The 27,804-nt window shown below is 43.2% G+C and overlaps 1 protein-coding gene across 2 annotated transcripts in view; it reads left to right on the forward strand.

Annotated features, from left to right (window-relative positions):
* Positions 1-27,804, forward strand: part of peli1b (pellino E3 ubiquitin protein ligase 1b) — a 37,877-nt gene that overhangs the window by 6,454 nt on the left and 3,619 nt on the right. The window contains exons 1-6 of one of the 2 annotated variants that reach the window (XM_025008240.2): positions 112-227; positions 15,232-15,522; positions 22,466-22,595; positions 23,461-23,562; positions 25,450-25,647; positions 25,741-25,929. In XM_025008240.2, coding sequence (XP_024864008.1) covers positions 15,440-15,522; positions 22,466-22,595; positions 23,461-23,562; positions 25,450-25,647; positions 25,741-25,929 — 702 coding nt within the window. In that variant the 5' untranslated portion in view covers positions 112-227; positions 15,232-15,439. Of the gene's footprint in view, positions 1-111; positions 228-15,231; positions 15,523-22,465; positions 22,596-23,460; positions 23,563-25,449; positions 25,648-25,740; positions 25,930-27,804 lie in introns of those variants that run through there. The other variant, XM_017430183.3, reaches the window with a different exon arrangement.

Here is a 27,804-nt window from a genome sequence, read left to right on the forward strand (position 1 = left end):
CCCCCCCCCCCCTCCCCTCTCTCTCCGCCTTCTGTCATCGGTTCGGCTCCTGCAGGCGCAGCTCGCAGGAAAGCCGCCGGGCTGCTCCGGCAGAGAACTGGAAACAAGGTGGACGGAGAAACCACAGACAGAAGCTCACTGAAACTTTTCAGGTTTCGGCTCCAGCTGAAACGAAAGCATATAATCGCTCGCCAAAATGCCCAGTCTGTCATTTCATCCTTGTCAAGGTGTGTGCTTTTTCTTGGCTACAAGTAGTTTTCCGAACTAATTTTTCAGGCAGTAATGCACAGAATAGGCATTGATTTGAAGTGATCCAATCACAACTGTAAATTTGCTTGCATCGTTTTCTCTTCTGCACTTGAGAGCAAGTTGAATATTTAAGGGGTTTGTGACTTTCTTGGCTAATTTTGTTAAAGTTTGTGGGTTGAATTCTCTTTAGAGAGGCTCCAGTCGCTCAGCCGGTGAACACAGTTGTCTGATTTTCAGCTGACCGGGAGAACAAGGACGTAAAAATTGAATTGTTTTTATTTTCCTGATCAGTGACTTCACCATAGCATAGCGGTGTCTCATGTCTCTGGTGGACATTCTTACAAACTGAAAGTTAGGGATTTGTAACACTTTAGATATGTTAAAAAAATGACATTATAAAATGAGTAAGAGCACTTTAAAGAAGTGTGGGTATTCAGGTAATAAAATGATGAAAATGAAGTAAATATTAGGTTTAAAAGAACTGTGTTTGTAGATTTGAAATGACCTGAATGGACATTGGTTACAGATTTAATTATGCAAACCTGCCGCAACTTCTCAAAGCAACCAAATGTAAATTTTTCAGACATCCGATTCAAATATTTCCAAGATTATTCACAGAAACACAGAACCAGAGCAGTTTTTAATCACTCTTAGGCTCGTTTTATGAGAGAGAAAGAAAGAAGAGAATGATTAGATGAGTCATATATACCTCTCAGTGTGTTCTCATCCACTCGGCCTCCACACACCCTGAAGATGAACACTCTGACGGCGTCTTGGCCTCAAACTGAGAGCCTTGTTATGGTTGGTGGTGGGGGGTGATCCTGCATCCTGGAGTCTGGGAACATGCCAGTCCCACAGTGGCTCCACAGCAACCAGCAGTTTGTTATGAGGAGTTAATTTAATGCTCAGCAGGATTTTGGTGCCAAGGGGTCTGACTCCAGTTTGTCTCTTTTAGGAGTGCTGGGTGGAGGTGCGACCGTTGCCGCTGGACACTCACAAAGACCTTGTAGCTCACGTTTAAAGTTAAACACACGTATTTTTGAGGCAGCGTCAATGGGACGCTTTTCAGAGTGGGTTTAGGAGCAGCTTTTGATGCCACTCTTGCAACCTTCACATGGGCTTCCAACTCGGGCTCGGGTTTACATTCCTCCCCTTGGATCTAATGTTCAAGTCCTCTTCCTGACCCACTCCACATATTTTATCTCGGGCCGATCGGAGCTGACGTGAACAGTGTTGGAGCAACACTTCTCCTTGTCGAGCACCTGGAATCTGGCCCAACTGGATTATTTTAATCAGCTTTGTCCGCATGGCTATGTGAGATCTTATTTAAATTAGATCAGCGTTGGGTAATATTGGCCACTTCATTGTCTGTGTAGAGTCGCTGCGTTGGTAGCAGCATATGGGGAAGTGGTTTGCTGTTTCGAAGGGTTTATGAAATCTCTGGTGTAAGCTAATAACTATGCCAGATACCGCTTACTGTGGATGTCTCGCAATGCAATATTTTTGTAAAAGGGAGGAAATTGAACCCACCTCTCATAAAAATGACAGACGAGCTGAGGCAAAATAATTTTTTATTTGCCGTGTTAGAGAACATGTGCGGGCCATCCTGAGCGAACAGGATGTTCATCACTCATTACAGGCAACTCTACCGTTTTACTTACTCGCGGAAATTCTCAATAGAGTGAATTACAGCTCTGCTCAGTTTTGTACAATTCAGAAGAAAAGAAATCCCAAAACCAGAACTCTGAGGGCAGATATAAATACACCGCCTGCGTTTGGTTAATAAATCGTCCTTGTGGTGGATGAGGCGTCACTGTGAGTTGTAGCAGCTCGAGGATCGACATTTATTTTAGGTTTTCAGACATTTGCTGGTAATTAATAATGTAGCTGGTTTTAATGAAACTCTTAGAAAGTAGTCATTGGATGAATATCAAGTGACAACCTTTTAGAGTCAATGCGATTTAAGGTGGCCACCACAGCTAATCACAAAAATGGCCTTAAATCAGTCAGTGTTGTCGATTTTGAGGTAAAATTTGGTGTGGCAGTAGCTGAGAGTCAACTCCAACACATGCTTTGAGGGCTAAGAGGTCACACAAGATTGCTGGAAATATTGGCATGCAAGCTAAAAAGCGCTATGCGTCCCTTCAAGACATGCTAGCTTCATTGGCTGCTTTTATTTTCTACGTGCTGTAACTAAATAACTAAACCATATTTACTTTTCCTTTGGTTGCTTTGCTTTAAAGAGACATTTAGTCAACACATGACTCTTAAGACCGTCACCTTTACCACCAACATAAAGGTGGTGCACTACTTCCTAATAAAAGGTTAACTTTTTTTACCCTTAGTAAGCCAGATATGCACTGCGTGATAAAACATGTCAACGCTGCTGGAAACCTTGGGTCTTTGTGTCTCTTTTTGCCGAGTAATTCAGAACTCAGAGACTGGGAACAAGGTCACACCAGATTTAACCATGCTCCAGTTACAACTTGGAAACCCGGCAGGATTTGTTCAGGATTTGCCATGAAAGCTCATAAAGATATATTAAGCTGTGTTTTTGGCGGACAAGCTGCGTGGCAACGTGTCCACTGATAGAGATTGGACGGGACTCTGTATGTCTCTGACTCAACGAGACAAAACTCAGAAAAGTGCTATTAAATCGTCTCCTGTGGCATTTTTCTTTTTTCTTCTTCGGAGCTGTCTGAGGTGGAAATGAGATGACATTTTCTTTTTTCCTTCAGAAACATAAACTCTTATTTTGAAATTCAAATAGTTGCTCAATCTCTTTGATGGTTTCCTCTCAAGGACATCATCTTTAGGACCACAGAAGCTAGAGTTGATTCAGCCCCTAAACATATTTGTCTTAATGAGAATGTGTGCTCATGGTTGTGTTGATTTTATTGTTAGGAAGGTAAATCTAAAGGTTAACTAAAATCACTACTTCTAGTCTCCAGATTTATCCAGCCTGAACGTTGCTCGCCGTACGTTCAGTGTATCTTCTTATTCCCTTTCCTCTGATCAAGTTGTGTGTAATGGGACTTGGGTACGGCACGTTTCCATCCATCGCAGAGAAAATACAAGACCTCATATATCTACGCAATCAGAGACACGCTGGAAAACACCTCCGGGGACCAGCGAGCACGAGAGGAGTGAGCGCGTCTGAGAGTGGGCAGGGAATTGGGACTTCCTGTGTGCATCGACACTCTGACTCGGAGTAAATCACCTCTGAGCCGACATGTCTGCTTTGGCCCTCTGACGACTGTGCATTCAGGTTTAGAGGAGAAAAAATGGAAAATTAAAAAATGAAGATAAACTCAAATTACGCACACGCAGACATAATTTCCTTTCTATCTGCCACTCAGCTGCACATGCCAGGAGTCCACACTCTGGTTTGTATCGATAATGAATTCTTATCTGTCTGCCTACACCACGCTGAGCTTCAGAGGATGTAATTCACGCCGTGTTAATTTTCTGTAGCATTACGTCAGCCCGTGAGGTTCCATTTCATAAAGTCCTCCGCTGATCTGAATCTAATTTTTCCTTGGATTGGAAATGATTTTCTTCTGTCAGTTCTCATCATTTTTAGGACAGGAAACTGGAGCCCCGGTGTCGTGATTGGAAACGATCGTCTCTCCCCTTTTGGATTTACCGGAGACGCTATCAAAAGTGAAATCCAGAAATGAAGAGCCAGACTTCTGAACACACAAAAACTGGTTCTTTATGTGCTAAAACAAAGAAACCAGTGTTTAAAAATGGAAGAGGTGTCGTTGCCCAACATCTCAAATCCATTTCACACCACTGAAAGAAAGTGTGAGCAGGATGGAAAGTTACCAACAGAAGTTTGCCAAATGCAGATTTGAAATATTCTGTGCTGAATCCAATCACTCTGGCTGAAAACCAACAGTCCTTCAGAAAATCTGCTAAACGAGAAATCTTGTCTTACTTTAAGTGGGGATCATTGGTTTCCACTGATTTATTTTATTTCCACAGTCAAGATCACTTCATGTTAAAAAAAACATGCTCTCATAGAGATTTTCTGTAAATTCCGATTTTATGAAGACAGTTGAGTTTTGTAAATTCTTTATATCCACCAAAATGCATCTACTAATTTGTTTAAAGCAACTTACAGCATCCTGGGTGCAAAACATCCTCTTCAATTGCTTCTTGTTCCTGGTTTGTTTTTAGTCTTGTTAATTTAGCTGGCAAAAAGAAATTAAAAAAAAGAGACTAGAAGGAGCTCTGTTTATCGAGACAGGCTTACGTAAAAGCCTAAAAGCAACTTCTTTCCCAGAATCAAGATGTCCGTCTTTCTATCCGTTTCTTCAGGTGTGTCCTCACACCGTTTCTTTCTAAGAAAAGTGCTGACGCCGACACTTCCTGTGGCTCATTAAAAACACAGCTCGCGCACATGTTAGTGTCGATAACATGGCTCGCAACATGTGAAACATTCACCAGTGACATTCTGTGTCTGGATCATTTTCTCTGCAAATGAGCTCCTCTGATAAATGTGGAATTTTTTTTTCTTTTTCTAAAAGTTTCTGTTTCCAGGGGGATAAATTCTGTCAAAGCAATTTGTTGTTTGTAAAGTATCTATACCCGTGCCTTTCTAAACATTTTGCTGACAGACAGAAAAATGAACACACACACACACACAGGCAGTTGCATTATCATAATAATAACCAAAAAAAAACATAATCTGGACACTAATCCTAGTTTTCTAAACCAATTGTAATTTTAAGTTTTTGTAAAGGTTTGACCTACCGATTCCATTTTCATTCAATTCTCCTAAAAACTATAATTAACAATATCCAATATGTATATACATTTTTACAGATTTCTAGTACAGATATAACAAATAATTAACTCTGAGTCTTCTACACACAGTAAAACTTCAACACTTAAGTCGTGCTGTTAGCGTAAAATTAGCCGATTCACATAAAATCGTCCACGAACTTTAAAAAAAAATAACACTATTTTTAATTGCTTCTCAGCTAAGGTGCATTCACTGACACAAAAACTCCCTGGAATTTTGAGTCTTGGATCATCCAGTCACCAGTCAAGCTGGTTGAGCCTCGATTCTCGTCACCAGACGATCAATCAGTGCATCTCCTCCCATCAGGCCTCAGGAGAACACGATGTCATCGATTGGACGAGTTAAACCAAGAAAGAGGCCAAATAGAAGGTTTAAAAAAAAAAAGAGGGAAGGAGAATCTGGCATCAGGTTTGCCAGCTCCCCACCTCCTCACAGATCGGTTTCCGAGTCACCGGGAGTCTAATCTTCCCGATGTGTAAAACAATCCCCCTCCCCGGACCCATCCGTGCAACCCTACACACCGGGACCGGACCCAGACCGTTAGAAATCGAGTCCGCAAATCCTCACACACATGCATTGTATCCTAAATACTCTCTGTGTGTTCTCTTCTACACACACAGCCTCCCACTCTCAAATGGAAAAAAAAAAGAAAAAAAAAAGAGGCTTAACCATAAATTGTAGGGTTAGCACACGATTTGACTTGTAACGGAGTGTTGTTAGAATAAAACTTTTTAGAACCGGCACCAAGACTGAGGTTTGCGGTCAAACCTTTTGAGTCTCTAACACGATGTGCTGCATGATGCCTCATTTTAGTCGCCACTTGGAAAAACAGTGAAAACCAGTCCAAGAAACTGTAGGCAAACCTTTTATCTCAAATCCTTAAACTAATTTCCAGATCCGCAGGCCTGCTTTGTTCTCTTCTACTGATATCAAACCATTCCTTTTGTTCACCGTTGGGTTTTTATTGTCTGACAAACAACACTTTGACCCGATGCTGGGTTAGTTTTATATCTGCTGCTGCCTTTGTCGGCATAACTTCCACCTCAAAGATGAAGCTAACGATTTCCCGCCTGAGTAAAACATTATGTCATTTCTGCCACAAGAGCAGCAACTCTACCTCATCCCCAAATTGAAAGTTGACACAATCAGGTCTGGCTGAACAGCTGGAAAACTTCTTTTTTTTAAATAAAAAATCGTAATGAGACAGAGAGCTACCTTTTAGGACTTTGTGATGATGAGCTGCAGGCCTGCTGAGTACTTGGCTTTTCCACCGCGCAGCTGGTGTTGGTCGCAGGAGGTTGAGGGATTTTGATTTGAAGGCATTGACGTAGGACTGGCTCGCCTCACATGTCACTCCTTTCAGCGAAAAACTGTTTGATTGGAGATATTTTAGGCTAAGTTCACTGGTGGAGCCTCAGATTTAGGTTGCTCTGTAGTAGTTCGCAGACCCTGTTGATTAACCTGTATGCCGTAGCAGATATACCAACTCCTTGCTGATTAAACATTCTACAATTTGATGTTTATTGCTGCAAAATTTACATTTTATCTCTAGATTTACTATCTCTTTTGGGTGAGACAGATAAATGCAGCCACGGTGTCAAAAAAGTTCATCATTTCCGCAGAAAATGTATTTACGTAAGCATCATCTCATGATAAAAATCAGGCAATTGGAGCTGTGGTGACCTTTTTCACCACAAGGTTTAACTCAAGCGGCAATCACCTGTTTTCCTCGTGGGCTCGTTTCTCTGTGATTTGAGGTTAAGCGCCTGGAAATGCCTTTTCTTTTTCTACCAAGCAGGCAGACTTACGGCAGTTTACAAACAGCAGCTGGGTCAAGTGGGTTGGAGCTGCTTTCGGAGAGGGGCTTTGACAAAGGAAGCTTTTGTTAGAGGAGGTGAGGGCTGTTGGATTCCGAGCAGCGGGTGGTACTGTATTTTCTGCTTTTCCCATTTCTGGTTCACGCTGAACTCCACACTGAACTTTTTTTTTTTTTTTACTGCCTTCCCAACCGCCTTTCCTTTCATAAAACTTCAGCGGGGAAGTAGGATTTCTGTTTCACTAGTTTGATGCACCACATCACTGTATGTTTTCCATCCTGATCCTGTCCACCCTTCTAAACAGCTCTCGCTTACAAAGACTCACAGACACGTTTAAGTAAATGAGCCGATTTTTACGAGGCGTGAAATCACATTTTATTTGGTTGAAAAGTTTGGGCCAGCTACTGTGAAGCCTGACTAGTCAGTTCCTTAAAGCACTCACTTCCAATGGCTCTTTTTGAGGAAGATAAGAATCTTTGCTTGTTGTTTAGGAGTTTCTCCTGTTTTCATTTTTTATAAAAGACCCCCCAAATATGTCTGATTTAAACTGTTCTTTTCAGATAAACACATGTTGAAAGATGTTCACGTCAGGGTCGTGCCTAAAGGGCACTTCCGCTTAGGTTTAGCTTGTCTGCTGTGGACGTTCAAGATGTTATTATTTGGATACTTTTTAGGTTCAGCTGGGTTTTCAGGTGAGCCGAAGGGATATTATACATCGACTTAGAGTCGCTGCAGACCACTGACTGGTTGGAAAGAATCAGCGACTCTTCAGCCCACCGACGCGCTTTCTTGTTTTGTGGCGTCTAAAAGTCAGGCGCCCAGTTTCCAACACGACCCACAGAAGTCACACTTTGACGAATAAACACACGTGCACGTATGGATTTACAGATCAGTGTTGTTGGTTTTTTTTTCCTCTCTGCTGATTGGAATCGAAGTTTGTTGCCTTCAGTTACGATCGCTCCCACAAGAGATTTAAACCCTGCTGTAATAAAAGTTTGTTGTAAATATGGATTTGGTTTTAAAGCTCACATGCTCAACAATCTTGCATCGATAGAAAACCTGATTTTCTTTACTTCTTATAGCTGATCTCCTAATTATCAGTCTTCTCTCACTTTTGAAGAAGATTCAGTGTCTATAGGTTTTAATCCTCTTATGATACAATCACAACAACAACGACAAGAATATTTTACTGACAACAGAAACATTGCTGAGATAATTATGACCACAGGGATCACCGGGGTCTCAGCCTTCAGCAGTCGCTGCGTTCTGTGGTGTGAGAACCCGAACTTTTATCTTCTCTTCTAGAGGCAGCTGCTGTCAGAAGCCCAGTTCTGCTGCTGATTGTTGGGACAGGGGTTTGAGAAGTCAGACTGTTTATAGACCTTTGAAATGTGGATGATAAATATGTGTGCAGAAACATGTTGAGGCTGCTGTGTCCTCAGCTTCCATTAATCTTTCATTTTTCCATTACCGTTTGTGCAGTGATTGCGTTGGTTCTGTCCAGACGCACGTCAGCGGGGTAGATGGTTGATTTCAAGGACACATGTTTCTAACCGGACCCTGCAGGGTGATCCATATTTCATAGTGCTGGTTTGCAAATTCATCATCATCATCATCATCATCATCTCACAAGTACTGTTCTGTACTGAACCAAAGGAACGTACATTTAGTCCTGTTCTTGTTTCCTTGTTAGCTGCCTTTGATTGCAGCTTGCTTCACCGCTGTTGCCATTAAACTGAGCACCCCGGTGTGAAGTGAGCTGTGGGCAGCAGACCTGGAAATATGACGTTCGCACTTCAGCTAAATGTGCACATAAGTGGAGGAAAATAAAGCCCCTCTCTTCTCATCAACCACTCGTAATAGCAGGAACAAGCCGATAGTCGAGGGACGTGAAGATGAAACAAGTGCAGAGGAGGGAAAGGTAGAGCTATCTGCGTTTGGAAAGTTGGTGCTTTGAGCTTTTGAAGAGCATGTGATATTTTTGTTGCTCAGCACAAAACAGCTGGGGAGCTTCAGAGCCTCGTGCTCGCATGACGCGCGTCGGGAACATGAAAGGTGCGAGATGCCTTAAAGCCGCAGCGTTTTGAGGATGTGGTGAAAGCCAGTAATGCCGGGATGATTTGATATCTGATGATCTTATTCATGAAGGGCTTTGGCAGAGATCACAGCAGCCACAAGTTCTGAGATGAGCTTATTTTTTCCTGCTGTAGATTTCTCGTTTTGACACTTACATGCAACACAACTGTCATCCACTTTCATTTTGCACAGTACTGATACCAAAATTTTGCCCAGAGAGCAGAATTTCAGTTCCACAATGAAAGGAACATGTTATTTAAGTGGCCTTAAATGCAGCTCTTATGCCTGCTAATAAAAAATAAATGGTTTTCTTCTTTGTTTTATATCATTCAGATCAAAAACAGAGCTTTATTTTTGCACACATAAGATTAAGTTCAGTGTTTTGTTTGTATTTTTTTCACTTCGCTTCAGGTATGCATCATATTAAGTTGCCCCCGCATGTCTTTTCCAAGCATTTGTAATTATTTATTGATCTTACGAGCCACTTTAACTGGAGGATATTATTACCACTTTCCAGTAATGAAGACCTTACACCATCGAGGAGGTACAGATTACTTTTCTACCTTATCAGACCTTGTTGCCGTCACCTTTGTCATTGTCCGTCATGTATTTGTTTCTAGAAAACATGTGGAAATGTAAAAATGACAAGGGTTTTCTTGTTTTAATGGGATCCCGTTTGAATTTTAATTAGAAATGCCCTGCTTGTTGGTCATTTGGCTAATAGGGCAACATAAAGTGCTTTGACTTTGTGTTTCGGTTTTGCACTTAATAAAACCTTCACTTTTATGTTTCATATGGTTTTAATTGAAGATTTTAACCACAGTTTAAAACATAGAAAGCACTACAAGACGTGTAAATCATTTACAGTTTTGACATTTACGTGTCAGTGACCCTAAGAGTTTTCTCTAAAGCTTGCCACAATCATGGCACTTGAGTTATAATCGGTTACCATTTTAAATGTTTCTGTGTTAACTTGACGCCACTGTTACTCTCAGATTAGACATAAAAGCTCCATTAAGCCAATCTTTTTGCTGCAAAATCTCCAGGTTGTTGAGCTTTTCTTTCACATCCACACATTCTGGCTCATTTAATGACATCTGTTTTTATACATGGTTCAGAACGATCACAGTCAGCTCAAATGTTATCTTAGACTTAATTGACATTGATCCAACAGCTTAAGCCTTGAGGCTTGTGTTTCTTGTTCTGTATCTGAAGAATCTGCTTTTTTTTCTCCTCTTTGTCCTGCACTAGATTTTGCTGTCTAGTTAACTCTTTCTGAGTTTCCTTTTGTCCACGATCATGTGCAGTACTTTCTATCCATGTGTTGGCTTTCCAAAAGAAAAATACATACAGCTTCTGGGCATTTTGTTAGTCTCCTTGTGATCCTGAAAGACTGCCAGCCTTTCACGTACTGTGAGACTTGCCATTTCAAGCCTCACACACGTCAAAACTCAAATAGCCTTAAATCTTGAAAAGGGGACCTTGTGTCAGTGCAGCTAAACGGGATTATTTGACATGTTGCGCAGTCAGGTTCAGAGAGAAGCGCAGCTGCTGCCTCCTTTCTAACACGAAGAAGGGAGTTTATCCCCTGCCTGTGCGTAGGTACAGTACGGTGGTTTGTCACATGCTCGGCTCTGCTGGCAGCTAGCCTGAGTGGCAGGTGTCGCCCGCGCCTCGTTTCAGGAGGTTTTTCTGAAGGTCCGCGTGAGCGTGACGTTGCCCTTTTGTGCCGTTAGCGGCGTGCAGCTACAATCTGTGACCCCGCACGGCGGATTGGGCCCACTGAGCCCCGGCCCGTCTTGTTGTAGCTCTGTGTGTCTCGGTAGCTAAGCAGCAGCTGGCGAGCGGCCACGAGCAGGCTTTGTGTCAGGCAGACCTGCAGAGGCCGGCAGCTTAGTCAGACACACACTTAAGAAATTATTTACACACCCAAACATATAACGCACGTGTACAAGGAATGGACGCTTTGAAGAAATATTCACTTTCTCGTCTTTTGCTTGTTTTAAGATTCGATGATTTAGCAAAAAGTATGTTTCTAAAGGGACAGTTTCTTCTAAGAAATAGTTGCGAACTGATTTCTTTCATGTAAAACACTCATTTTATCTTGTGTCTTTCTCTAAGAGCTGCAGCTCAGTCGTGAAACTTTCCTCAGATGTTCAGGAGGAGCAGCGGGTGTGAATGTTCACAACATTTGCTCTTCGCATCTTGTGCAGACGTGTTACTGTGTAAATCCACGAGCGCAGTGGGTGAATATTCATGCTGATGGGATTCTCTGCTTTTTAACGTTGCTCTCCACTCCCTCGCTGACGGACGTGTTCAAATCCACACGGAGTCCACGTCGACACAAAAACATCCATCAGGGAGCCTCGTCTGTCACAGCGGTGTCCAAAGTGAGCGTTTTGCCGTGTCCTCTGCGCTTTGTCCCTCAACTATCTGCTGAACTCGGTTACTGGGGCTTTAAAATGCGGCTGAACTAATTGCAGAGCTGGTAGACGTGTGAATCTCCTGCGTGATAAATGTTCCACCTCCACCTTTTGTGTGATGAAACTGATTATAGCTCAGAGCTTCTTGTTATCTGAGTGTTTTAAAATAGATTCTATTTCAGAAGTGAAACGAGGAGGGGAAAAAACACTCCTGGTGTAAGGCTGGAAAACAGATTTTTATGACTTTGAGAAGGACTGGACAGTGTCAGGGATTAGTGATATTGTCAAACGTTGTGATAACAATATCATGTGGGATTAATCCACATTGTCCCTCCTTCCTCTCTTGCTCCTCTGTCGCTGTAGGGGCCTGGAAGAGTTCAAATGAAACTAGTTTGAATACCAATCAATGTTATGGTTCGTTCAGTGCCACAGCATTCCAGAGTGACCCTGCTTGGAGTCAGACTGTCTACCAGTGTGATGAAAATGTGCTTATTTGTGAAGGCTCTGTCTGTCTGTGTGGGTAATGTTGTGTCAATTAGTACCATAGAAATAATAAGGAAACATAAATATCAATTGATGTAAAAAAAACAAAAAAAAACATCATCACAACACTTTGAGTTTGCTTCATCATCTCAGCCACTAGCAGCTCCACTGGGTGTTAGTGTCCCATCCTTCTGATTGGTCAAATATATCATAAACGCACGGCACTTGGAATACCATAGCGTACAGTTTATTGCATTTTTATTGGTATTGCACACATTTATATTGCGATGGCAATAAATCGATATATCGTGCAGCCCTAATTGTAAGACTATGAAAGAAGTTTTATTGTTACCAGTGCAAGTATGCCTGCATTTGCACTTGCAATTTCCATTTTCAATTTCAGATGTAGGAAAGAAGTTAAATCTTTATTCCTATTTCTTTTTACAGTGATTTACAGATGACACCTAATAATTGCGCCCTGTGGTATAATATTGTTGATCCTTACGGTGTGTCTGCTTGTATTAATTGGACCATTGAATTTTAATAAGTGTGTTCATAAGTCACCAAGTGTGATTGTCTCTTTTAAAAAAATATTTCAGAGAATAGTTTAGTTTTGCACGTTTGTTTTGCTGCAACTATTCGGGATGAACTTTCCCACATCTGTTAGCATTTGTGCACAGAGACAGAGACGGTTTTCAAAACATCTCTCGCTCGTGTTTTGTCTTCTCTCTGACATAATAAGGGTGGCTTTTGATTATTATCAACAGAATCGGCAAGTCTTTTCCCCTGCCCTCGAGTGATTTTGTTGCCAATAGAGAAACTGAACTGTGGAAGGCTTATTTTCACTGAGTGACAAATATTGTAAAAAAAAAAAAAGAAAATAAAAAAAGCCACAAGAAAACCAAGAAGGAAGTTTTAACCATGATCTGCTGTTTTCCCACATCATTCTTATTGTAAACGTCTCTGTCGCTTCGAGTTTCCCATGTCCAAAACATTTGCAAGTTAAGGCATTTTTTTCACACGAGACCAAGGGAAACTCAGATTGTATCAAAGCCGGCCAGCATAAAAGCAAAGCGGTCGGCTGTCGACACCTCTTAACTTCCTGTGTTTGTGGGAACTTCTCTCACGGCGAAGCGCAAAGAGTTGTTTGTGTGATGAAGCAACGACCACGTCTTTTAATGGCCTTCTGATCAAGCGCTGACTCACGAGAGCTGAAACTGAAACGCAAGGAACTGCGACCAACCCAACCCTAAAGGTACACACAGCCGTGAAGACCGGTCAAGAAACAAAACCTGCACAATTATTCATGGTTACTGTGTTCTGAAATTCAGTATTTGTAAGCAAATGTTGTGAACAGCCACCACAAGCGTTTGTTCACCTACGGAAACAGCCGAAGAGACTGGAAACACTTTGTTTTCGGCTGATTCAGCCGAGGGCTTTATTTACACGGAGTGCGTGCCCACGTTTCAGACTTTTAGCTGGAAATCTGCTGGAGTAAACGCTTCCAAACTGCACCGTTTCCTGTAGTTCAGGATAACCTTTATTTATGTTTGATTTCTCAGTTTGCAGTGAGTATAGTTAGTAAGTGAAAGATTTTATTTTGTTTTCGTTTACTTGGGGAGAAATCGTAAACAATTTGCCGTAAATTAAGCTCAGTGTTTAGGCAGTGCAGAAGGTTTGAAACAGCAACTAACAAATGTAGATTTTTCTCACTGAATCCTCACAAAGTAAGCTTTATTTATCTCATTCACAAAGGTCTCAGCTCATGGTTGTTCATACTTAATCTAAGAGACTAAAAAAAAAAAATCCCAAAGTCTAATCTCCTCCCAGAAAATTTCCATCCAAACATCCCTAACATTTGCACTTCGCTACACGTTCTCCCTGTGTGCTGTGTGTTCAGTACTTTATGCCGGGCTTTCTTAATGTTCAAAAGCTTGAATATTGTGTTTTACTTAAAAATCATTTTGTTTCAATCACCAGCTAAAAGGATAAATGTAAATTAAGATTGACTGGCTTCAGTTTAGACTGTTAAATGTGGCTTTTTTAAAGATAGCAGATATAAATGGTGTCAGTCACACTTACATTCTGCAGCTCTAACACAGGTTTATGGTTTATTGTAGCACTTTAAATAACGCCTTCAGTCAGCTGATAATAATGCTTCTGTATGATATATTTTCTTGGCAGGCCCCAGTTTGAACTTCTCCCACTTGTTGTGATATGATCATATCGGCCTTCCTGTTCCCTCCCCTCTTCACTCATCGTCACTCACATCCTCCACTTTATACCTTTTTGGGTCTGGATACTGCTGACAGATTCAGGTTTTTGGGAGTAGAAGGGGGCTTCATACGAGGCCGATTGCCTAGAAGTGAAGTAAGACGGTTATTGCTCAGGAAGACGGCTTAAATTTGTGAAATATATTTAGCTTTTTTTTGGGGGGGGGGGGGGGGGGNNNNGTAGCAGCAAGGTCACGAGTTGAAGTTAAACCCACGATGATCTGCTTCAGCATACTGAGACAGGAAGTCCATCCTCTCCTGTAGTTTTTCTTTTCTCATGCCCTTTTCTCAAACTTGGGATTTCCTGTGTGCGGAGAAAGTTGTGTGTAAATGCTCACTTCAGAGGATGACTCAAACAGCGAGAAGTCTGCTTGTGTATCTCCAACCTTAGGTGTTCCCCAGATGTGGAGAATTTTTTTTTAACCTTTCAAGGAACTCTTTTATAGAGGGTAAAGTGCGTGGGCTGTGTTTTCCATTACTGCCTGATCAAATATGTTTGATATTTAAGTATCTGAAATTGGATATGTGGGCCTTTTTGAATTGTTATTATTTGTCTTGTTATATTCCTGACACTTTGAGGTCCCATACCTTTACACATAAGACCTCAAAACAACCACTTGTCCGGCAATGACTAAATCTAAACGTTTCTAGTTTACTAACCAGGAACAAGGAGTTTCATTTTTATTAAGAGCTGGTTAACATTTCTTACTCTTAGGGAGCATTAAGACCAAATCTAGCTCTGCAATAAAATTGAGCACAATTTAATTTAATTGTTAATTATTGTGCTGCCTACAGGATTTGAAAAAGCAGAGCTGAAGCACAGCTGACAGGGAGGGGGAAGTGTCTGCAAGCGATATTTGTTCACGTTTTTCAGCTGCCAACTTTTCTTCAGGTTACCTTATTCTGTTTTACCTGCCCACAGCATCTCAGCGGGAAAAATGCCATCGCTGTTTGGAAAGTGTGGAGAACATTAGTTGTTCCAGCAGCCTGTATCAAATGTGATCACTCATTTGGGTTTGACTGTCTTTTGGAAAAAAAAAAAAAAAAACAATCAAATTTTTACATTGTTTTTTTTTTTGTGTGTCTTTGTTGCTCTGCAGGGCAGGACAAGAGGTGCTGCGAAAGGCGGGCACATGAGGCATGAAAGGGTGGAGCTGAGGCTCAGCTGACCCCTTCCCTTCCATCTTCTCCTTTCCCGTCGTGCTCCCGCTCGATCGGCACCCCCTCCCTCCGTCCTCCGAGCCCCGTCGTGACTCACCCTGTTGGGTCTCACTCATCCTTCCTCACCTCCCAGGTCAGCCGTGCCCAATGTACTCCCCGGAGCAGGAAAACATCTCCACCACCTCCTCCACCAAAGTGCCAGTGAAGTATGGAGAGCTCATTGTGCTGGGGTAGGCAGCAAATAATGCACTTGTCTTTTGTTTCTACACTCATAAAACTGTCTTAATGCTTTATTTAGTGAATTCTCACAGTAAATATCCTTAAGTGGGAATGTTCTACAATGTGCAAAGAACCTCAGATACAATGTCAAAACCATTCATCTGCTTATTATGGTCTTAAAATAACCAAAAAGGAGGAGCTGCAGGCTAAAATGATCCCATTAAATTATTTTAAATATTATTTTGATGACATTATTATGACACGCAAAGGGATAAAACAATCAGACAGTCTGCCACTGAGCATTTCTCATCCCTCCTCATAATTCTGTAAACACATGAATGACTTCTGACTGGTTGAAAAACAAGTCACCAGAAACTACAACTAGTCGATTTTTCCTGCACAAATGTTCCCAGTTTGATGGATCCGCCAGCTCGGATGTTTCTCTTCTGCCCTCTCAGTAAACCTCTCCGTAGAATCGCTACCTTAACGTGGTGGAGAGGTTTGAGTACCCCGATGATCCTGGGGGCTGTGTTGTCCGGGGCATCAGCCCCTGGTAGGGTCTCCCATGGCAAATTGGTCCCAGGTGAGGGGTCCGACTAAGAGCGATTCAGAATCCTCGATGGAAAGTCACCAGAAGAGGAGCATCCTGCCTGGAACTGGGAGACTGGAGCGTCCTCATTGGGGTGGGGTGGTCAAAGGCTAGGCTCCCGGGGCTGTGCCGGCCACAAGCCAAAGAGGTCAAAGGTCACCACCTTTTAGGTGGGGCTATCACCGGCGGGGAGGAAAAGCGAGGTTGGGGGCTGATTACAGTCAGGGACCTGACTGTTCTGATCCCTGAGCACAAATATTATGACAGGGGCTTTTTGATGGTTTTCTGACTTTTTATAAGCAAATTTATCTGTTGAAAAAAAAAAAAAAACTAGAAAAAGTGACAATTAAAACAATTTTTACTTAAAGCCATAAGTTTTTTCTGCTTTTCATCATTAATTGAAACAATTCGTTCTCTGCTTGGCAGATTTTTTTTAAAACTTTGATTATGTGATAAAAGATAAAAATATAATTTTTTTATCTAGGCTATTTTTTATTCCTGTCCATTATTAACTAATTACTTTAGATTTTTTAAAATTCTTAAAGCACTAGTGGGATCCGACTCACTTTCTGAGCCACGGTGTCCTGTCTGCTTTATGTTTGAGTCATGTAGAGCAGGTCGTTGTTTTGTGACATATAATTGTTTAAAACGGTCAGAAGCGACAGCATCAACACTTCTTGTCTCTCTGCCTGATCGAGGCAGGACTGAGGGGCCTTTGTTGCGCATCGCTTTTCTGTTCCAAAGATCAAAGTTGACGGAGACACGAGAAGCATGACAGCCATCGCTGCTTCTTTTTTTTTTCTCAACGGTGACGTGATGATTTGAAAGCACAGGCTGATGTCTTGCAGCGATTGTGTCACAACCTGTCGTTCGTTACACGTGGTCAGATAAGAATCCTGCAGAAACAAATCCTCGGCACAGATACGGAAAACCTACTGAAACTTTGTTCAGCTTGCATGTAACTGCCACTCTTTAATTAACTCTAATTTACTTAATTCTTGATTTACTACAAACTGTACATTACATTCCTATGGATTATTTAAACTTAGTCACATCTTTCCAAACACCTAAAGACACATATAAGCCTTTTTTTTTTTTTTTTACAGGCCAAACAGATGTCTTCACACAAACACTGTCCCAAATGTTAACTATGTCAACTTTATCTTTGGTAATTTTGTGGTTTTTATTTTTAGGTTTTGCATAGATGTGATAAGAAGCACCATTTGTAACCAAACTTTATGCTAATATGGAACCAGTGTTGTGGTTTGAAGCGCCTCAACGTGCACTCTACAGCAGGTGTTTCTACAGCAATCTGCTGATTTACAGTCGTTACGACGCAAAGTAAAAACACAAGAGAAACACTAGAAATATACTTGTACTTTTTACATTATTTCCCTGTAATAAACAAGCTCGGAACAGACTCTCCATCTTTGTGTGCAACGCATAGTTTTGCACGTATTTGACGTGACTTTGCGTTGTTCCTTTGTTTCCTCTGTCTCCCAAAGATGGCTCAGTGTAATTTCAGAGGTAATCACAGCTCGAGAACAATGAAGGGTGTGGTGGTAAACAGTTCCAAATGTAGCAAAGGAATGTGGTAACAAACCAAGTGTCTCAAAGGAATCAAATCCTGTAAGATTTATACGTAACCCCCCTGGATATCTTCTAATAAGATTAGCTGAGTAAGGCTCTTCATTATTCGTCTGAAGGGCCAGCTAGAAGAAATCAAACTGCAGGAAACGTAACGAGGAAAGTAACCACATTGTTTCAGACACAGCAAGATGAGATCAGTGTTTGGCCGACAGCAGCAGCGGATATCATCTCAGAAAACTTTTCTTCCATCAGCTGAAGGAAAAACCCTCCGCTCCACCCTGCACCTTCAGCACAGAGCACAATCTGACAGAACTCTAAAATGTCAACCCAACTGTGAAGGACTTCCTCTGTGTCTCCTGTTTAATCCTAAGGGTTTTTTTTTTTTTTCTGCTTCTCTTCCCGCTGAGACGTAGGAAAGACTCCTCGCGCACTTTTCATGCCTTCCACAGACAGTCGGTGTCACAGCTGACTCACAGTTTGTTGTTCTGGGTTGCGCTGGAGCGGTACTGTCAGGGAGCTGACCGTGGAAATTTTCCTTAGTGGAAAAAAAAAAACAAAAACCCATGAAGCAGTAAACTCAGTTCCATGCCTTTACAAGGGAGAACCCCAGTTTTCCGTTTGCTGTGCTTTTTTTTTCCGCTCCGAGTTTTCGATTCTAGGTCAGGCCAACCAGTTGTTCTTCTTCTTTCCTTTAAAAAGAAAGAAAAAAACGCAAAGCCTAGCAGGGGCGCTTCTTGCTTGGCAACAAGAAGAGTCATTCTCTGAGCGACTAGGAGGACTGCTCTTTAAACTTTAAAGGGTTCAACCAAGCTGTGGGAGTCGAGCAGCGAACCCTGACCTCTATTCTCTGACCTGCTGCAGGGAAGCGAATCCATCGCTGTGGCACCGATACTCTGCAAGACAAGACTGTTGCCTTTCATTAATCTGTGCCGTCTGCAATATAAAGCCTAATTAGGTCATGGAAACCGACATGGAGAGTTGAATCATCGTGGCTGAGTGATATTTGTTGCTGTAAACATTTTAAACCAACACTGACAAGAACTCTGGCATGACTGAGGTTGCACATCAGGGTGAAACCTCTCACTTATAAAGCCCACAAACTGTTAAAACTTGCGTCTCTCGGTACAAAGCTCCTGCAGAACCAATTTCTTTACAATCTAATCAATTTGTCACTTGAATACATTTGTTTCAAATAAACGTACTGTGATTCACACAGGAAAAATGCGAACCCAGTGGCGGCTAAAATGTTGCCTCACCCCCCACGTACGATAACAAATATGCGCGCATCCTTGCCCACACTTGCACAGAAGTCAGAAACCCCTTGAAACTTTCATAATTTTGCTTCTAAAATAGAAGCAAAATCTAATCTTAAACAACCACAAAAGTTAGGTAATCGCCATCAGGCTTGTGGTGAGGGTGCGTCCTGGGGAAAATATTAGTATATTTTTGACATTTGGTCTCTTATCAACTCCTGAGGGGTTTAAATGTTAATATTTAATCAAGCTCCAAAAATACACGTGAAGCTGGAGACAATAACTTATTTTATTAGCTTCTATTTTATTCTTTGAAAAGCGCTGCCTTTGTCTATTTAAACAGTATAATAAATCGGCTGATCTAACATTATCATAATTGAGTTTTATCTAAGTTCTGAGAGTCTTTTTTTTCAGTAAAAGGTGTGACATCACCTTAAGGATAACAATAACAGTTTCTCTGTTGCCACGTTTGTTTAGTAATTGTACAACAAAAGGCATTTTTATGCAGATATAGTTTATTAATTTGAGAGAGATAAATGCCACGTCTGTGCCCCGTGCCGGCGAAAGGAGCCAGAATGAGGAGTTTTTCAATGATGAGTTATTAATATTTTAAAAAACGATACAAAAGCTTGTGGAAATTTGGCAATTTCCCATCTGGCAACAAGCTAGTTTTTATTTTTGAGAATGCTGGTTTAAAAACTCCAATTTTATTGACCTGGAGTGACGATTTCAGGAATTCCAGTCCTATGTTTAAAAAAAGGAGAATCCCCAAGTTTCACAATGATGCCAAGCATTATATAAAAGGGATTCCCCGGCGCTACGGCAGCCTGCAGAGAAAAACGGTCAATTTCAAAGAAATCTGTAAGAGACAAAGCGTTATTTCTGAAGACATACCTGCCATTTGCTAATTTACTTACCGGGATCGCTGAATAGTGTCTTTATGGACTCGTTTTACATTTAAAATTCAGTATTTTCACTTATTTTGCGCTGCAGCCTGTGCCTCATGCCGACTGATTCTGCCAGCGTGGGCCACATGTGCTGAATCTCTCGTGGTTGTTTGACTTTTTATGACAGTTCAGACACGAACAGGAAGTAGTTGTAACTCAAAATCATCCCCAACACGTCCTCTGAGCGCTAACAGGTTGCTTCAGGAGACGTTCATTTGTCATTTTATTGTTGATTTCTCGGGAATGCTACAAATAGATAAATGCTGAGCGGATTCTCGATTGTAGAGGAGAGGAGGACTGAGCATGAGCAGCAATTACCCTGACAACTTGTCTTTTAGTTACTGTGGGTTTATTTAAAAAGTGGTAGTTCGTTGCTCATTAGGCTTTAATTTAAATGTGCTTAAAAGGTGGCACACACACACTAATCGTGAGAAATAACAGACGGGGTGTGTGTCTGCACGTTCGCTCTGGTTCGTCCTGCCTCTCTGTTTGAACACCTCGTGTCGCTGCACACTCGTGAACAGACGCTCTCTTCTTGCTCTAACCTTTGCCCTCTTCGCTCTCTCGTTTGGGGAAATATTTGGCTGCGTGTACGCACACGCGCGGGCTCCGTCACCCACGGGAGCCGGGTTGTGAACTGCCCGCGGCCCTCTGAGCTCCCCTCCGGCACGTCTGCCCTGCCCTCTCCGTGGAAACGGGCCGAACTTCACCATGGCGACTCGGCTTGCCATGGTTACTCTTCCCAAACGTTTGCCGCGCCTCCGCTCCCTCACCATGGTTACGCACAAACCTCGCAGCGTTGTTTGGGTTTTTTTAGTGCCTCCGCTCCGTCACGTTTAGCCGGAGGCCGGGCGTCCTCGCATACATGCCTGAGCTGTCTTTACTGGACTCGGGACAGAGGGTGGGTTTGTTTCAAGAGTCTGATTGGTCAAAGACACATTCCAGCTGAGCTGAGGTCTCACTTACATACTTGTCCTTTTTACAGCACTTAAAGAAATTAGGTCACTTTTTTTTTTTTACTATTTTCCACGTCTGTTTTGTTGACTTCCTTACTTTGATCTGAGTCCTTGGCAAGGAAATAAGAAGTTTTGAAAACATTCTTAAGGACTAAATGTGTTTAGGAATGTAAGTTTTTGGGGAAAGTCTTGTAATATCGCACGCATTCGTTATTTTTTCTCCATAGCAAACGGTGAGCTTTAGTTACTATTCCTACAAACTCTAATTATTTTAGCTGAAAACTGGAGTTTACGAAACCACTTTTCACACACAAGATCCAGAACATTTCATCATTTCAAGAAAGGTCTTCACGTCGGACGCTTTGAGGCTTTTTCGAGCCTTGTTCAGACACTTTGCACATGTTGTGTTTATTTGCACAGGACTGGCGACTACTTCCTGCTCTGTAATAATAAATCACAGAACATGTCATATTATTTTAATTTAATTAATTTAAGTGTCTGCCGGTTTCAGAATAACACATCAGCGGTGGATAAAAGCGTCCCAAAGTATCACTTTTGAGCACGTTTATTATTTCTGACTTTTTCTGGGTCCGGAAAAGTAAAATTTTTTGGAGTGTAAATAAGTTGGGTAATTAATGAACACAGTGTTCCTCTGGGTCATGACACAAAGTTAGCCTGATTCATTTAGTTAAAGTTAAAAAAAACATTAATAGGATTAGTGTTTTTACAATAATAAGAGGTAAAAGATGCGATCTGAGTGTGGTGAATTTGGCTGTTGTACGAGACATATTCATTATTTTCTCACTTTTTGGAACCATCCTCTTGGGCTGGCAGCGATACAGCCTCGGATCTTGATGCCGCCGCCACAGAGGCCAACTGTTTGTACAGATACTGATCGCGCCGACGTCATGAAACCCACAATAAGTGAAAACTTCTGCTACAAATCTGTCAAAAAGGAAGCACATTGCGCAATCTTTTCTCCCCTCGAAAGGACAAGTTCAAAAGCAGCGCGCTGCAAACTTAGATTCGAGTCCTTTTGAGCTTCTGCTGACAGTGTGCGAGTGAAACCAGAGGAGTGTTCACCTGCGTTGTTGTGTTTGCAGGAACAGTCGCTTCACGCCGGCGACAGCCCAGCTGAAACGTGTGCTTCGCGATACAACATGCAAACTCCCCGCTTAGACTGTAACGGTGAATGTCTCCTTTTTTCGGGACGCTCAGCGAGCTCAGCTCCCTCAGCGTGAACTCAACAGAGACACACCGGCGCAGTCGGAGTGCAGCTGAGAGCCACAGAGGCTCCATTCTGCCGAGGGGAACGCCTCTGTTTATTCTTCAGCCGTGTATCGGGGGCTAAATGAGTCCCCCTGTGTGTGTGTTTATTTTCCCTGCCTTTTCTCGGGTCTATGTTTGGAGGACTTTGTTGTTCGCGGGGACACGGCGTGCTTCTGTCGAAATGCGTGTCTGAAAAGTACAGGCTTGCAGAGCGTGGAGGCTTGTGGCTCCAGGAGCGAAACGCCTCGAGCGTTTTCCTCAATGACTGCGATCCCAGTGTATAGTTCAGCCGCCGAGACAATAATGCCCTGTTGTTTTTTGTGTGTGCGTATGTGTGTGTGCGCGTGCAGGTACAATGGCTCTCTGCCCAACGGGGACCGAGGCCGACGTAAAAGCCGTTTTGCACTTTATAAAAGACCGAAGGCAAACGGGGTGAAACCTAGCACAGTCCACGTCGCCTGCTCTCCACAAGCAGCCAAGGTAAACAAAACAAACACACACAACCATTTGTCATCTATCTAATAAAAGTCCTGATTTATGCGTCACGACAGCTCTCGTGGATCTGTGTTATTAGTCATAAACAGCAAAGTTCCAAACATACATTTAGCAGAAATCTTTCTGTTACGTAATCGTACTTTCTGAGGTGCGATTCTGTTTCTCTGACAACATCAAATAAAACGCGCCAAGTTCTGTGGATTTGGCTGCTTCGCCAAAGGCTTTCCTGCACGTCTGCTTTTTGTTCTGCCATGCTGAAGTACAGCACACAATGAATCACACACACACACACACACACACACACACACACACACACACACCATCAAACAGACGGGAAAAGATCGCAAGGAAAATGAACAGAAGCAGGTACGAGGCTGAATAAAGTTGCATTTTAACGGGAACTCTGAGGATTTACGTGTAAAAGACGCGGGAGGCGTTTAGGGCACCGAAAGCCTCTGAAATCTGTTAAATGGGCAGAGAATCGTAACATTTGTGTGGGGGAGTCCTTAGTTTTAGTTCTGGTCCCTAGAATACACACTCATAAGCCATTATCTGCCAGAACTTAAACAGTCTGGAAGAGTGATCGTCCTTGTTCAGTCCTGTGGGTGGTCTCTGCTGACCAAACAATGTTAGGTCCAGTTAGTGTCCACGCAGCTGAAACCTTCACCCAGCCCTTCAGTGGGAATCTGTGCACTAAGCAGATGTCTAAGCTGGGTTTTTTTTGTTTTCTCCCCACATTTAAAGCGTTATAAGCATTTGATTTCAGATAAAAGATTTGCAGTTCTGTTTGTTTCCCTCCCCCTCCTTTGTTTTGTTCACCGTCTCTGTTGTTGTCCTTCTGTCCCATCAGGCCATAAGCAACAAAGACCAGCACAGCATCTCGTACACTCTGTCCCGAGCCCAGACGGTGGTGGTGGAGTACACTCACGACAGCAATACAGACATGTTCCAGGTAACAAAAAAAACCCTTTTTAACTCCGAAGCGGGACCTTTTACAACCTGTTTTACGGCCCTTTTTTATTTTCCACCTCACTGCTCCACACGTGTGTTGATCAAATGGGCTTACTGAAAGACGTGTTTGTTTCCCATCCTGTTCCGCTCAAGCCACACGAGTCCTGGACCGCGCTGTGTCGCCGCCTGAGCAGTCGGCTCTGAACGCGCCCGGCCACTTGCTCAGATCCCCCAGGAGAGTGTGTTAAACGGCAGGTCGAGACGGTTGTTGGAAGCGTTCGTGTCCTGACGCACCAACAAACACATTCACAAACATGTCCTGAGCAACGTGGACGGAGGAGGAGACAAACGGTCATTAGCTAACTTCGCATGTCCCTTGACTCCGAGGCTGCACCCCCAAAAACATCCTAAATGAAACTAACATTCCTGCTGCCTCGCATGCCAAAGTTTTAAACAAATACTTTACAGCAGCGGTTCCCAGCCTTTTTAGCTTCATTATCAGACATTATTTTCACGGGCCGGCCTTTAAAGGTGTGGAGGATAAATACAACAAAATAAAATGATACGACTGGCATGAAAATGGGGGTATTTTTTAAAAAACAATAAATGTAAATCCAACGTGTCCTCGCAGCTTTGTTAGCTGCGTCCTGGTACTGTGTTATCAACATGAATAACACCCTCTCCTCCCCCTGATGTTCTCTGGTCAATATGGCGATGTTTAAACATGGCCTTCAAAATAAGATCCACCACAAATATAAAGTGCACAAAGAATACAACTCACCTGTTTCTCAGTAACGAGACGGTCCCATCTAGGGCTTCCAGAGACGTTTGTTTTTTACTCATTTTGCTGCTTTGGGGTTTGTTTTTAGCGGTAACGTATCACGTGACCTAGATAAGCGTTTTGACACGCATCAAGAGGGAGTCAGAGACGGATGGAGTGGAGAGAATCCGGTCATTTTTTTCAAAATAAATGTCTTTCAGACTCTGAAAACAAAAAAAAAACGGAAATACTGTAAAATTAATTATTCTTTCTGTGCGGCCCGGTACCAAGTGACCCACGGATCGGTACCGGTCCGCGGCCCGGGGATTGGAGACCACTGCTTTACACAATAAGTTAGCACTCAGGGTATGTTGGGGACATGAAACACGTGACATATTGGCTTAATATTTGTAAAATTGACTCAGCTGTAGCCGTTTTAGTGTTTCATTAGGTTAGTTATGATGGCCTGCTTGGATCAAGCTGACTCCAATGGTTATTCAGTTTTAGATGTTTGCTTTCTGAGAGTTTCATTAAATTCCCTCCGATGGTTTATGAGACTTTCCTAATAGACAAACACACACACAGAGGCAATTACAGGGCTTTCATGACGGCCTTTCACGAAGAAACAAAGACAGTAGAAGCAGGAAGCTGTGGTCTCAACGTACATTTTGTATGAGTCTACTCAGCCCGGCTCTACAAACACACACACACACACACACACGTAATGTAAGACATCATTACTTTTAGTGAGAGGTGTTCTCCTGGTGAATATTTAAATGAATTCATGCAGACTTCTCTGAAGTTAACTTGTTCTTTTCCTGGCGAACATTAACTCTGTGGGAGGCTGTGATTCCGGTTCTGTAGTGACGGAGGCAGCTGCTAAATAAAAATATCCTCAAGGTTTTCACACAGATATAAACACAGCAGATTTCTTCAAACTCCACGTTTTCTTCCTGTCAGCTTTTGCGAAGTTACTCAGACTTTCTTGGTCTATATTTGTAGACATGAACTGTGTGTTTTATTTTTGTCTCGTGCTCTTCTCGTTCCTGCCAGACGGAGAAAGATAAACATATGTACCCCCCGGCCGCACGTCATTTCCTCCCTAACCGTTCCGTCTCCTCTCACCAGATCGGCCGATCCACGGAGAGTCCCATAGACTTTGTGGTGACGGACACGGTGGCCGGCAGCCAGAGCAACGCCGACACTCAGTCGGTCCAGAGCACCATCTCCCGCTTCGCCTGCCGCATCATGTGTCAGCGCACGCCGCCCTACACGGCCCGCATCTACGCCGCGGGCTTCGACTCCTCCAAGAACATCTTCCTGGGGGTGAGAAGCGAGAGCGACGCGTGATCATTTCCTTTTCGTTCCCGTTATTTCAGGCGAAACCTTCCATTTTTTCAATGTCTCTGTTCACGTCAGGAGAAAGCTGCTAAGTGGAAGACGTGCGACGGTCAAATGGACGGGCTGACCACCAACGGCGTTCTGGTGATGCATCCCCGCAACGGCTTCACACAAGACTCCAAGCCGGGAGTCTGGCGGGAGATCTCTGTCTGCGGCAACGTGTTCACCCTGCGGGAGACCCGCTCGGCGCAGCAGCGGGGAAAGATGGTGAGAGACAAACTCAACCAAACTCCCACATCAAACTGACCCTCACTGGGATCGCCGAGGCAACGGTTTGGCCGTCGGAGATCGGCCAATCCCAACCCTCAACTCGTCCACATTTATGATTCAGGACGCCGGCGGTTCGTTTAACCCCCCTTAAAGCCCTTGTAACTGCAGAGAGGAAGAGAAGCCATTTGACCCCCGAAGGCCACGGGGGGTTAATTAGGTCTCGTGTTTTTTTTTTCTCCCCCTCCTCCTCCTCCTCCTCCTCCTCCTCCTCCTCGTCCTCCTCCACATCAGCAGCCACAAGCGCAGAGTCAGCAGTTTAATATTAATCCGTCTCTTTATCTGCAGTCCCACCTGTTCCCAAGTCTCTCCATCACAGCGCGAATTAACAGCTCCCTAATCTCCACCTGCCCCGCTCGATCCGCGGAGTGATTTACCCTCCGCTGCGACGACGGCCTCGCGGTTCACAGGCTGTCAGCTGGAGGAAACCACCTGGTGTCACGGTGTCCTGTCGGGCTGAACGCATGCCGGAGTGGCTACCTTTCGTTGCTTTCAGGGGCGCTGATGCTGAGCTAAAGATCGTATTTGAGAGGGAAATGATCCTTTTTTTTATTTGGTTGTTTGTTTGTTTTTTAACCACCACCGGTTTCGTTCCCCACCACCGAAGGATCAAGGAATGCTCGGCCTTTATGACGAGTTGTGTCTCTGCGACAGACGCGGCGGAGTTAATAGCTACTTCAGGTTACACCGGCTCACCTACACGGGTGGAGTAGTTATGTCAGAAGTCAGTCACTTTGACGTTGATTCTGGTGTTAAACTGTGACTCAGCTTACTGAGAAGTGAGTGTCATTCACGTCTTCAGGCTAAAAGGTTTCCTCTAAATGTTCTAATACAGGCCAGCTGTTATTATACTGTTGGGAGCTAAAGTACTGAACAAAGACACATTTTTGACACAGTCGTGTTGTAACTCTGTTTTATCTGGTTGAGAAGATGCAAAAAAAAAAAATCAAATAAATGCCCACGTTGGCGCTCGTGTGTCAGTGTCGGAAGGCGAGCTGCCTAATTGATAAAACGATTGCACACTTATGTGATTGAATATTAATTCACCTTAGTGATCAGAACCGTGTTCTGAGAGCAACAGATTTCTGACCTCGTTCAGCTCTGAGGTGAAGATTTAGGCCAGTAATCGGGGCAGTTTTCAGCCGGTGTATAAGCTGTGCGCGGCTCATCTGAGGCAGCTGGTCGTGCTGTCGCAGTTTGACACGATGTTTAAATATGACTGTAATTAAGTAAGTGTCACGTGCAGACGCAGAGAGCCTGCTGCAGGGGGCTTCTGTGAAAAAAGGTGACAGGTAACAAGCGGGCAGAGAGCAGTGTCCGACCTGTTGTGTTCAGATAAATGATCCGCTTTGATGGGGTTTAATGAAACAGCGTGAAAGTCGGACCGTGGAGAAGTTTACACGTAGAGCTCATCAGGCTAGAATGAGAACGTACCAACAAGGTAATGGTTTGTTGGGTAATTAATTAAAGGAGTGACCTGGCGGACAGGATGTTACTGCTTTGAGATCAGGAGCAAAGAAAAAAAAAGGAAACATGAAACTCCTCACATCCTCTCCAGCAGCTTGTCGTGAGCAGCAGGACTGTGGTCTTAGTGGGCGGATGGGAACGTTTCTGTCACTGCATCATCATGAAAAACACCACCGCTGACGGAAAACCTGTCCGTATGATCAGAGAAACCTTCCCGGGACACACGAGAGTTACTGAATGTCAGCAGGACGAACGCGTCAGTCAGTGTGACGCGTTTCGCCTCGAGATGCCTAGAAACTGCTCCTCGTTTTATCCTTACATCACCTTTTTGGTTTAGATTACCCCCCT

Source organism: Kryptolebias marmoratus, linkage group LG22, assembly GCF_001649575.2.
Source record: "Kryptolebias marmoratus isolate JLee-2015 linkage group LG22, ASM164957v2, whole genome shotgun sequence".
Taxonomy (NCBI): domain Eukaryota; kingdom Metazoa; phylum Chordata; class Actinopteri; order Cyprinodontiformes; family Rivulidae; genus Kryptolebias; species Kryptolebias marmoratus.